This window comes from Aptenodytes patagonicus, chromosome 5 (genome assembly GCF_965638725.1).
Source record: "Aptenodytes patagonicus chromosome 5, bAptPat1.pri.cur, whole genome shotgun sequence".
NCBI classification, from domain to species: Eukaryota; Metazoa; Chordata; class Aves; order Sphenisciformes; family Spheniscidae; genus Aptenodytes; species Aptenodytes patagonicus.
The window spans coordinates 18,346,595-18,359,661 of record NC_134953.1 but is presented as its reverse complement, the minus strand read 5'-3'; the positions used below and the strand labels follow the sequence as shown (position 1 = coordinate 18,359,661).

The window sequence follows — 13,067 nt, the reverse complement described above, 5'->3', positions numbered from 1 at the left end:
GGCTGAAAAGAAGAGATAAGAATACACTGCGGGAAGGGCTGGAAGTGGAGTTTTGATACTGATGTGAGAAAGAGAGGACCCAGGGAGGAAAGAAGTGTTCAAGGGGAGAGATGAATTGTTTGAAAGGGAGCAATGTGAACTGAAAGGAGGAATTGGGGTCTTGGATGCAGCGGAGGATCTGATTAGGGTGGAGGGCAATGCTGGGAGACGGGCAGGGTGATAAGGGTGTAGCGTGGTCTGAATCGAGGTTGGGGTTGGATGATGGACTGGGGTGTTGGAAACACTTGGGTTTAGATGCCGGAGCAGTTGGGGTGGGACAAGTGAGATGCTGGCAGAGTCCGGCGAGGACTGGAAGGAAGGATTGGAGCTGCCTGGTGAGGGGTGGTAAGAGAGCTGTGGTAGGTGGGGGAGCTGCTGCTGAGGATGCAGCATGTGCAGAGAGCACAGGCAGAAGGAAATGGCAATGGGGAAAGAGCTTTCCCAAGGGTGAAGCCGTGTTTTGTCCAGGAGCCCTCTGGATACAAGCTAGATTCATGCAAGTGGACAGCACGGGAGGAGGTGTAAGCAAGAGCAGCAAAGGCAGCTCCTCATCTTCACTGGGTTAATTCTGGCTGCGTCCCCACCTGCTGGGCCACAGAGAAAGAGATTGAGATAAGGTCTGTGGGATCTGCTCTATTTTAGATCAGTTGATGATGGAGCATGTCACACCAGACACCAAAGCCGTCACAGGATGGACATCTGCTGTAAAGATGAGGGCAGCTGCCTCCAGCAGTGCAGTGCTTTGTGGGACACATTTGGCCTGCAGCTGCTGCTAGCCAAATCTGCTCTTCTGCCTTGTGATGTCCAGATAAGCTGTTGTAGTCTGGGATCTGGCCGCTGTTATCCGAGCACTTTGTGCGTGGAGAGGGCGGACTGGGTGTTTTCCAGTGTTCGTGTTATTTGATACAACATTTTACTGCCTCTTTGTCTATTTTCCATTTCTGGGAGTTGTTTTTTGAATTGCAGCCTCTCAGGCAGGGTGGGTGGTGTTTCGGGGTGCCTGGTGGACTGGCTGGGCTGGGCAGAGGACTGCAGAGCTCTGTCCTGTCTCTCTAGGTTCTCAACTTTCACTAAAACAGAATAATCCTTAGTGGTAGAAACTCTCTGAAATACCAGCAAATATATCCAAAGCAGCTACGGCAGCCTGGGGCTGTGGGTCAGCAGTCAGAAATGATCGAGACAGCTTGATGTAACAATTTACTGCTTGTCATCTGAGCCGTGGTAGCTGCCCCTGAGCATGTTTCTGGCATGTCATGATTTCATTGGGAAGTGCTTAAACCCCCTTCAACGACCGCTTGCTCCAACTCCAGCAGTAAGAGGGTTAATGCTGAGGTTTAAATTATTTCGGTGCTCATCCAAGTGAGTAAGTACAGAAGGGAAGTGTCTCCTTCTGCAGAGCATACCAGCATTTCTCACAGCTGTGGGGCAGGGGTGGTGGAAGGTCATAGGTGGAGCACGGAGGGAAAGATGAGCCATAAAACTGCATAGCATGAGGGATGTGTAGCGCTGAAGGCTTTGGCGCTGTTAAGCAGCATCTGTGGTGGGCACACAGCAAGGGCAAAGGGAGGCTGCTACATGAAAGGATACGCAGCTTTCCAAAGTTTAGGAAATGCTGTGTGAAGCAGAGCTTGTGGCTTCCTCGTCACTGTAATAACAATCTTTACCGAGTGAGATGGTATGTTATTCATAGATGCTGGGGCCAGAGAATGGCTGGTGTTTTTTTAAAACCGTTGATTGAAGATGACATCATCGTGTCAAAACCAGGGTTGTCAAAGTGTGGCCCCATTTTACAGTTGAGGAAACTGAGCCATGGAGTGCCTAGCTGACACTAGGCAGATCTGGTAGAGAGGATGAAATACCAGCATAGCTAAATGCATAGTCAGGCATCTTTATCCTGGTCTTGAGCTCGTATTTCTAGCAAAAACAGCATCTATCTGTTGCCTGCTGTAGGTGTACCTAGTACCCAGAATTTCTTTCATCCCTCGTTGCTTGGCAGTAAGGCTCTATTTAAAATGGCCCCATTAAAAAAAAAAATGCTTTCAAGAGCTTTAATAGTGCCTCACTGCTTTAGTTTCCCACTACAGTTCCATGTCATGTTTTTGGTTTATTTTACTGATTGCTGAGACGTTGATATGAGAAACTACCTGCAGATAGGACAGTATACCAGCAACTGGCCAGGACTTTCAAGTTCTGAAACCAGACAAAGACTGCTGACATTGTCTGGTACTGGGCATCATCTCTGTGCAGGGCATAACGCTTCCTTCAAACTTGCTAAAACCAGAGGAGTTTGGTTTTAATTACAGAAGGAGGATTCATGCTGGTATCGGTTAATATACCAAACCAGAAAGTGCTGTGCAGCCTCTTTGGCAGAAAACTATGTTAGTAGGTTGGAGCTGGAAAAGCTCTGTAGGTGACTCGACTCCATTAAATTTTGGATTTCAGTGCGGGAAAGAGAGCCTGCATTGAATGACACCATATGGTGGAGACATGCAGCAAGCAAATGATTTTTTGGGGGAGTTTTGCCAGAGTAAGAAGTATTGAATAAACTGTGCTCAATAGATTAATTTACTTTGGTTGTATTTTGAAAAAGACTGGGTGATTTTATGACCATTAGTGACATTTGCAGTTCTGCAGCCGAAGATAAAGGTAATCAAACGTCATTCTTCAGGGCACCAGCTAATCAGTGCAGTTGTCAGGAAGGACTCCCCTCCTCCAGCTCTGTGTGCGCAGGATTGCACCCTGGATGACAAATGTAGCCTCAAATATCCACTGCTGAAGGCAGGATATTTGGCTCAACTAAGACCCTCATCTTCCCCCACGTCAGCTTCTCCTGCGTGACTTTCTGAAACCATCACGTGCACCCTCTAGCTTTAACTTACCCTTTAAAAACAGTGAACTGCTACCATATTGATTAATTAAAAGTAAATTGTGGGCCAGAGCTGCGCTAGGTGCTGTGCAGGCAGAACACAGAGATGTTCCCCACGCCGTGGAAATACGGTCTGTCTGAGGTGAGAGATAACCGAGCGATAGAAGTAAGGAGAGCCCAGGACAGGTTCGAACTTGGCATGTTCGACGCCTAAACCTCATCAAGGATTGTAGGTGTGGCAGAGAAGGAATTAGCAGGAGAATCACGGGGTGGTTTTATGGATATTTTGTGAAGTTTCTCCCACGGTTGTAGGAAAGGCACAAAGGTTTGAGAATAGAGCTCGGCAGTGCTGGGGCTGGCATCACGAGCCACGGGGAGACAGGAGCTGTCACCTCCATGGCAGATGCGCTTGGCTGGGAAGGGCCTTGAGGGTGAAGACAAGTGACTTGTGGTTGCAGCAGCGGAGAAGAGGGCGTCCGTGCAGGGGTGTATAGATGGGGGAGATGTGGTCACAGCAGCAGGCTGAGGTGCTGAGCTTTGCGGCTGTATTGCATCTCGGTGAACTGATTTGATTCTAGCTAAATATCCACGTCTAGTAGATAAGCAATTGCTGGTGACTGAGGGTGGTTTTACTTTAAATTCATTATCTGAGCTTTGTGGCTAATAAAGTTAAACAGAATACATTTACTTCTCTTTCCTAATACGAATCAACTGTGCTCTGCAGTGGCTTGTGGGCCATGCTTTATCCATGCCCTGTGCCATTATGGCTTTATATTGCCAATCTGATACAATATTTAAACAGATTATCTCAATGCTCTGTTTGTCCCAAACCAATTTTTGCTTTGGCCTATAAAGTGAATCTTCCTTTCAGCGGCTTCTGTGGTACAGGATGTAGTTACATGCATCAACTAGTTCAAAAGACCCATATACAGCATGGATTTAAAGCTGAATAAACCCACAAAACCCTTAGCTAGGACTATAAATGTCACTGTATTTTTATATATGTCTGTCTTTTTTTTTTTAAGAGATTACTGCATACAGCTATAACTGAAAGTCCTTTGATAATTCAGTGGGTATTTTAAACCTAGCAATGATATAGTTTCATAAAACCACACATCCCTGTTTTCTGAAGGATGCTAATAAGACGGTTAGCTCTGCTTTCATGCTCGATGTGTTTATGAGTGCTCTTGCCCATTTAGTTGCATCTCTGAATTTAATGCCCCACTCTGATTTCATAGTAATTGTCAGGAGTCTTTTTTCCTTTTTGTATGTCCCCACTCACTGTCTGGAAAATGCAGTCTCCTCACTGCTGACCCCATCAGTCTGTTTCTTCATGGTGCTTGTAAAGAAAACCATCTCCACCAAGGACAAAGATGTTTTTAAACAAGCCAATCTGATATCAAACATAGTTTGCTTAACCCAGAGGTGACCAAGAAGCGGTTGCTGGCTGACTGTGCCCAGCCTTGAGTTGCTGTGTATGGCTGCCCTTCTCCAAGGGCTGCACGCGCTGCCATGCTGTGCTGTTCATTATCTGAACAGCATCTGCAGTTCCCTTCTCTGTTACAGATGCCGCAGTCTGCTTAGTTTTGTGCAAATGACACACTGCCCTTATACTCCTGTGAGTCGTCTCTGCACCTCCTCAGCCAGCTAACATCTCCACTGTCCTGTTCGAGTCTTGTCCTGCTCCTCATCCTGGACACCCCAGTGAGCGAGTACCGCTGGCCTGGCTGCCATGCAGGCATCCTGCGCATCCTCCCTCCTCACTGCAGGTTAAGTCCCAGCATCGAGACATTTGTTTGCTGCCCCGCTTCAAAGGCCTGCTTCTCTCCTGTTGCTTCTGAGCATCCTCTTTGCACCAATTTTCCCATTTCACGGCTTTCTACCTGACATCTCCCATCAATAACAAGGGGTTGCTTTCTGACTCTCATCAGCCCAAGTTAGTTTCAGCGTTGTGTTTGTGAGCAGAGAAGTGCTCGTCCATCAGTGTGTGTGCACTCCGGGTTGCTTGTCCCACATAGTGGTGGCACGCAGCAGGGAACTCGGCTGAGTTATTTTTTCCAGTCTACTAAGCTGTCAGGAAATGCTTTCTGTCTTCCTAGCCAGTGTGCTCGTAAGACCAATTTTTTTAAAAAAAAAAAGTTAGAAACCCATCTGTGCATGGCTTTCCTTAATCTTAAATCTTCACTAACTAGAGGGAGAATGCTGGGTGCAAGTTTTAAATAATATTTAAAAAATAGTAACAGTCATAGTAACCAATACTATTATTTGGCTCTTGATTTAAGTTGTTTATACAGACCATGTAACCTATGCCGGCAGCTACTGAAATAAAGTCCACTTCTCTATGTTGGCTTGCTTGTCTTCCAGCCTTTTAAATCAGCTTACTTTATACCTTAGAGAATACTTTTATTTCTATATATATCTTCTCTTCTATTGGCTACCCCAGATAATCCTGTGATCAGCCAAGCAGCAGTGTCACTTGAGTAGAATATGGAATGATGCTGATCGTTTTCTCGTAGGCTGTCATACTAGCCCAGAAATAGCATCCGTCTACAATGGGAGAAGCTCTATTAACATTTACAACTGTTCCTCTTCCTGACCCCTGAGAATTGCTCCGTGGTAGATAAGCAATACTTTGTAATACATTTCTTTGCGCTTAGTATTTTGGAGTTGAATTCTGAAATATAAAGGCTCCTAATCCTGATCTGCTCTGGGATACGCTGCTCTGCTCTTAGCAAGTGGTGCTGTGAATAGGATTAGCATTTCAACAGCTTCTTTTTTTTAACTGTGAGCAATAAACTAAAATAATAGGGCCTGATTCAGAGCTGTCTGAAGTCAGCAGTAGTACTTTGGCTGGTGTGGGTTGGCTTTGGGTCAGGTCCATAAGAACTGGAAATTCAGTGTTTCCCTGGAAAGGAGGGAGAATGTGTGAATTTTAGAGTTCCTGCTCCTGTGGGGTCTGTCCACACTGAGCTGAAATCCATGGATTTACAAGCCAACAAACACAACTGTAAATTTGACTGCAGGTGAAAAGAAAATGTCTGTTGCTAGTCATGCAGTTAAAACTTGTGGTTTTTAATGATGTCAAGGGCACTTAGGACATGCATGTAAACAGGTAACCATTAGAGGTATTTCTGTCACTGTTCCTTTTTTCTTCCCCCAGACATGTGGAAGTACTGTCATCGGGGCAGAACACGGGCTGGGCACTGCGGCCGGGGAGATGAGCTGTTGGGTTGGGAGAACTTGCAGAGACTGGCTGCGCTGAACACAGCCCTTCAAATTCATTAGCTACGGGCCCATGGGCGAGAGCCAGCTGTGAGCATCTGGCCCTCAGGGCTCAGCACGTGATGTTACAGGCCTGTTCGCTTCGACTAAAAGCAGTTTGGGGATTTACTGTGCCTGCACTGTGCAGGCATGACACCCTCTACCAAGCAGACCCCGTTCCTGATTAACAGCTCTTGAGCAGGGTCTGGATTCCCAGTTTTTTACCAGCCTGTTTATGAAATAGGTGATACCCTGATCCCACTTATTGGGCTGTAAGACTGCAGTGTTGCAGTTCCTTGCACGAGCTCTGAATTTCTGAACCTCAGCTTTCCACAGTGCTTTTTAAAAGCACAGCAACAGTAGCAGTCCTGCAACTTTCTGCAGATATCCTTCAAACCCAATTTTACGAAGTTCCTTCTCTTCTCCGTTTCTTACACATTGTGCATGTATTTTGAGCTGTGTCTGGTAATTAAATTACGGCAAGCAGGATGAACCCCCTGTAATCCAAGAGGAAGCAGTCAATGACCTGCTACGCCACCTGGATGCTCACAAGTCTATGGGGCCAGATGGGATCCACCCGAGAGTGCTGAGGGAGCTGGTGGAGGTGCTCGCCAAGCCGCTTTCCATCATTTATCAGCGGTCCTGGTTAACGGGGGAGGTCCCGGATGACTGGAGGCTTGCCAATGTGACGCCCATCTACAAGAAGGGCCGGAAGGAGGATCCGGGGAACTACAGGCCTGTCAGCCTGACCTCGGTGCCGGGGAAGATTATGGAGCGGTTCATTTTGAGGGCGCTCACAAGGCATGAGCGGGACAACCAGGGGATCCGGCCTAGCCAGCACGGATTCATGAAAGGCAGGTCCTGCCTGACCAACCTGATCTCCTTCTATGACCAGGTGACCCGCCTAGTGGATGAGGGAAAGGCTGTGGATGTGGTCTACCTGGACTTCAGTAAGGCCTTTGACACCGTCTCCCACAGCATTCTCCTCGAGAAGCTGGCGGCTCACGGCTTAGACAGGTGTACTCTGCTCTGGGTCAAAAACTGGCTGGACGGCCGGGCCCAGAGAGTTGTGGTGAATGGAGTCAAATCCAGTTGGTGGCCGGTCACGAGCGGTGTTCCCCAGGGCTCAGTTTTGGGGCCGGTCTTGTTTAATATCTTTACCAATGATCCGGATGAGGGCATCGAGTGCACCCTCAGTAAGTTTGCAGGTGACACCAAGTTGGGCAGGAGTGTTGATCTGCTCGAGGGTAGGAAGGCTCTGCAGAGGGACCTGGACAGGCTGGATCGATGGGCCCAGGCCAACTGCATGAGGTTCAACAAGGCCAAGTGCCGGGTCCTGCACTTCGGCCACAACAACCCCATGCAGCGCTACAGGCTTGGGGAAGAGTGGCTGGAAAGCTGCCTGGCAGAAAAGGACCTGGGGGTGGTGGTCGACAGCCGGCTGAACATGAGCCGGCAGTGTGCCCAGGCGGCCAAGAAGGCCAATGGCATCCTGGCCTGTATCAGAAATAGTGTGGCCAGCAGGAGTAGGGAAGTGATCGTGCCCCTGTACTCGGCCCTGGTGAGGCCACACCTCGACTACTGTGTTCAGTTTTGGGCCCCTCACTACAAGAAGGACGTTGAGGTGCTGGAGCGTGTCCAGAGAAGGGCAACGAGGCTGGTGAGGGGTCTGGAGAACAAGTCTTATGAGGAGCAGCTGAGGGAACTGGGGTTGTTTAGCCTGGAGAAAAGGAGGCTGAGGGGAGACCTCATCGCTCTCTACAACTCCCTGAAAGGAGGTTGTAGCGAGGTGGGTGTTGGTCTCTTCTCCCAAGTAACTAGCGATAGGACGAGAGGAAATGGCCTCAAGTTGTGCCAGGGGAGGTTTAGATTGGATGTGAGGAAAAATTTCTTTACTGAAAGAGTGGTGAAACATTGGAACAGGCTGCCCAGGGAAGTGGTTGAGTCCCCATCCCTGGAGGTATTTAAAAGACGTGTAGATGAGGCACTTAGGGACATGGTTTAGTGGACATGGTGGTGTTGGGTTGACGGTTGGACTCGATGATCTTAGAGGTCTTTTCCAACCTCAATGATTCTATGATTCTATGATTCTAAATGGAAAACCGATAAATTACTTGCAAATCAAAAATGCTTAGAGGGATGGATCGAATCTCACGTGCATTTGAATCTCTGTGTGTTTTCATCCCACGTTATTGAAAGCTTTGGCATTGCAACCTGTAGTGCCGTGTCCTTTCCAAAAACGCTCCACACCTCAGAGCGGCGTGATGAGCGGTCGAAAGCAGCGGTTTCCAAATGGCTGAGGTGGGGCTCTCCAGGAGTTGGCAGAAGGGCGCTGCTACAGACAGGGGACACGTTGCAGCGGTGACAGTTGTACCGCGTCCTGCAGCTCTTTATCTTGAGGACAGGTTTCTGATTGCCGTGATCTGGAGGGAATCGGGAGCAACCTTCACGGCTCAAATAGTCCTTGGCTCCCAGCAGGAATATTTAGAGGGTGTAGTTCCTCATAGCAACAAAGCACTTCATGACATTTAACTGATTCACCCTTGCAGGTCGACAAGAAGCATTGTCTCCATTTTGCAAATGGGAGAATAAAAAAGCTTGAGATGGGCCCGGGTTTGTGCTGATATCTGAACTTTGTTCCTGGCTCTGGGTCTTAGTGGGCTGAAGAGAAACACCTCGCCATTGCCCTTCAGGACATGGGAATTGTCTGGGAGAGACCGAGCAGGAGTCCTCAGGGCTCCAGAAAGGGCTGTAGGTGTATTCCTCTCTCGGATTTGCTTAGGCAAATTAGTTGCAAGAGTATCTTGTGTCCCCAGGCTGGGTCTCAGTGTGGCGTGCGCTGCTTAGGCTCTGAGGAGCAGTCCCTGCCAAGCAGGGGGGTGCAGAGCAGCGAGGTAACGTGTCCAAGGACACCCAGGCAGTCGTGGACTCGCAGCCTGCTCCTGTGCACTCGGCTGCAACTGGCCCTCTCCTGTGGGGCTGGGCTGGGCAGCGAGAGGCAGGTGGAAGTGGGGTGGTTTGCGTCTCTCAGTTACGTGCCAGGATCCAGAATATTTTTCCAGCCATTTTAGAGAGGTGCAGGTCTCTGAGCGGTGACACTGACAAAAGCTTGGGTGTGCTGCTGTAACGTGCACGGTTGTAAATGAGCTGACCTGCATATTCTGTTTCCTAATCCTGAGTGATACTGTCAGCTCAGAGAGCTGAGTCTGGCTAATGACTGAAATCCACTGTGCTTTTCTTAGTGAGGATGTGTGGTGATCTGAGATAGTTAAGTGCTACGTCCTGAGAATCAGAACTGCACGTGCCCCATGGGTCCAGCATGTTTTAGACAGATAAACGGGGTTTGAGATGATCAGGGAGTTACTATGAAAAGAACTGATGTCAGGTACACAGTAACCTGCAGTTAACTAGGAGGGAGATTAAATTAATGGGGTTTTCCCTCTGATAAAGATAATGAAGAGCTTGCAAGGACTTGGTTTGCAGCTCCTACCCGTGATATCCGTAGGCACTGTCTTCCTGGCAAAGGGAATGCCAAACAGCTGTGTGACAAGAGCAATGCAGCCAGTGGTGCACCCCACTGAGCAACATTTGTGCTGTCTGAGACCTCGTCGATACTCTCTGAGATGAAGGAAAATTGGGGCAAGGGGGAGGAGTAGAAGAGGAAATGGGAATAGGGACTGGAGGAAGGGGTTCAAGGTGTCTTGGGATCCACTGCTATACAGAACCCATTTCAAGGGAGGAGGGCATGGGCATGGTGGGGGGAGAGAGTCAGAGGGGGAAATAACAGCTACGATCTCTCTTGCGGATTTAGGGTTTGCTGTCAATCCTGCGTAAACTGAAAAGCACCCCAGACCAGGAGGTCAGAATCCTCCTCTTGGGACTGGATAATGCAGGCAAGACCACACTCCTGAAACAGCTGGCATCTGAGGACATCAGCCACATCACACCAACACAGGTGAGGAAGGCCTTTCCCTGCTCAAGGCAGTTCTTGTGGTCCCACCTGCCTTATTATACAAAGCACTAAGGATTCAGCAGAGTATTTCAGTAGAGGGGGAAGCAACTGGAGCCTGGTGCACCATTAAGTTTGTATGTTATCTGCATAAGAGGAGGCTCCCTGAAGGAGCCAGAGAGTGCCAGGCCAGATCTGTCAGGTAGTGCAAAAGTCGATGGGTGTTGTGGAGTTCTGCAGAAGGCTTTTGGGTCATGCTAGGATTGCGCATGGATGAGACTGTTCCTGTTGCCCTTGCTAAACAGGGGACATGTACAGGGGATGGTGCAGCATTGGGCAAGCCCCTGTCTCCTTGAGTCTTTCACCCAGCCAGCTCCAAGGGTCTTGCATATTCCAGCACTCCCTCTCTGATGCCTCTGATCCCCTTTCTTTGAGCCTCAGGCTTGGGGTGAGGGATGTCTCCATCAGAAGCACTGCAGCATTGCTCCTGTGTTGACCAGAGGAGGTTGCTAGAGAGCTATGGGAGATGCTTCCCCTCACCCCATAGCTGCCTCCCAAAGCTCCCAGCCCCGACACCCTGATTCCAAGCCCCAGTCTCCTGGGTGGTGTGGCAGCATGTTGCCAGCCCACGCCACATCCTGTTTTTCTACTTGAATGCCCTTTCAATTGGTGCTCTAATTGATGAAATGGACCCTTCAGACGTGCAGCTGTTGCTCTTTTAAGCCTGGCATTAGCTGTGTCGTGTCGAATTGAGCCAAGACCTCTGGCTTCATGTTAGCTGGGACTCTCTACTCAGCTTTCACAAGCTCAGTCCTGCTTCTCACAGCACCCTTGTTTTCTCCTTATCTGCAGCTCTCCCACCTCTTCCTGCACCCACCCTGCTGAGCCCTCCCAGGGCACTAACTGCGTCATATGTCTTTGTAGCCATGACAGCATCAACCCTTGACCCAAGAACACTGGCAAACTGATGGTTTGGCGGCTGTGTTCACTTTCACCAGCACCTCTCCCACAGCCGATCCATCTTTGTGGCTGCCCAGCCCATCTCGCTGCATGTTGCAGGCATGGGATATATAAGGTGTTAATGTCTCCTTATGTACGTGATCCAGCCATTCAGGTTTATGCTCTATGTGGCTTTGTTTCTCCTCTTTCCAGGGCTTTAACATAAAAAGTGTACAGTCTCAAGGCTTCAAGCTGAATGTATGGGACATAGGCGGACAGAGGAAGATCAGACCATACTGGAGGAACTATTTTGAAAACACTGATATCCTTGTGAGTATTGGCTGCAGTTGAATGCCGTGTTCATGCAATGGCTTTCCAAGGTCTCAGCCAGAAATTCAGGAACAAGTAATGTAATGTCCCAGTCCTCAGCAACACCATTGCCATTGTAACAGGAGTTATTCTGAGTAAAATGGCAAGATTGGTTGGGTGCAGTAAGAAAAATACAGTGGTGGTTGGAGAAATCGTTCAGTTGTATGTTTTTACTTTCACATGATGGTGCTGGTTATAGCCAGTTCCTTTCCTCTCATCTCAGTCTCCTTCAAATGAAAGAACATTAATAACTTGTAGTTTACCCATCTATAGCTCCTTTCACTGGAGACTCTGAAGGTCTGTCGTGGGCATTAGTGACTTAAGCCTCATGTGCAGAGGTAGGTCAGTATGGTGCTTTTGTTTTCTAGATGGGGAAACTGAGGCACGGCAGAACTAAATGCTATGTCTGGCATCAGATAGGAAAGCTTCTGGCTGAGGGACACAGAGAGACCCCTTGTCTTTTCTTTTGCTCCTTTAATCATAAAGACTGTCCTTTAATGTTTTCAACAACTTAGCTGTAATTACCTTACAATTAGCTACAGATGACTACAATTATATTTACAGTGCAGGACCTTTGTGTTTCCATGCCAGAGCACATTACCCTGGGACCCTCCAAGTGCTGTCCTGACTAGTTTCAAAGATCACCTCTAACATGCAGCCACGTGTGCCAGGATGAAGGCAGGTTGGGGCTCCAGGCCTCTCCCCACCCCAAGCAATGTTGCCTGTGGGAACAGAGAAAAGGCTATTCTAAGCAAGGTCTGCAGGGCTCCTGTGGGAATGCGGGAAGCTCTCTCAGAAAGACACCCTTCCTCCCTCCTGTCACACACACGTACTCACTAATGTGTCAGGAGCTTCAGTGCACTTCCATAGAAGGATCAGTGCAACTAGGAATAGGACTCTCTACTCCAAGGCTTGTGTCAGGGTCCTGAAGGGCCTGGCTGCGCCTGCAGGTTTAGAAAACATTGTCCAAATGAAGCTGTTATTTAAATGGGACCAATAAACCCTTAGTAATCTCTTTTGCAGATCTCCCTTTTTCAGCCTTGATTTGGAATCTGATGTTTGAGAGGAGCCATCACAGCATAAACCCAGTTGGTTGCTTTTGCAAAGAGTAATGGTGACATCTTCCTAGGGGAAAGATCTGGGTTTGAGAAACTAGCAGGACACACTTCACGTGCTCCTCTGTAGCGATCGCGAAGGGGGACATGGCATGGCTGTGAGGTGATTGTGCCCACTGAGTCCAAGCTCTGCAGCTGTGTGTGGTGGGGAGGCAGTAGGTGTGCAGATCAAAGTCAACATTGCAAAGCAGCAGCTAGGGGATCTTTGCCTGTTATGGCAGGTGCTCAGGCTGCAGAGACTGTGCAACCGCAAAACAGTATCTGGAAGACTCTGCTGGCAAAGGCAATGAGCTACACTGGCCTGTGGGCTTCCCTCCTTCCCAGTGTGTGCTGCATGGGAGGTGCAGAAATAAAGGTGAATTTGAAGACTGAAGGATATGAAAGCAGCTGTTTTCCCTGCCCTCCTCCCACCCCAGTTAAAGCAATGTACAAAGAAAACCTTTCTTTTCATACAGGTAAGAAAATGGGTAGATAGAAGCAGAATCAGTTTGGGGGAAGCAGCGGTGTGAATTTAGAGGGAATAACTGGT

General features: G+C 48.6%; 1 protein-coding gene across 1 annotated transcript in view; it reads left to right on the top strand.

Annotated features, from left to right (window-relative positions):
* ARL3 (ARF like GTPase 3) overlaps nt 1–13,067 on the top strand; it is a 32,357-nt gene that overhangs the window by 1,348 nt on the left and 17,942 nt on the right. Inside the window, exons 2-3 of the mRNA XM_076338923.1 lie at nt 9,978–10,121; nt 11,268–11,384. Of these exons, the coding sequence (XP_076195038.1) occupies nt 9,978–10,121; nt 11,268–11,384 (261 nt within the window). The remainder of the gene's footprint in view (nt 1–9,977; nt 10,122–11,267; nt 11,385–13,067) is intronic.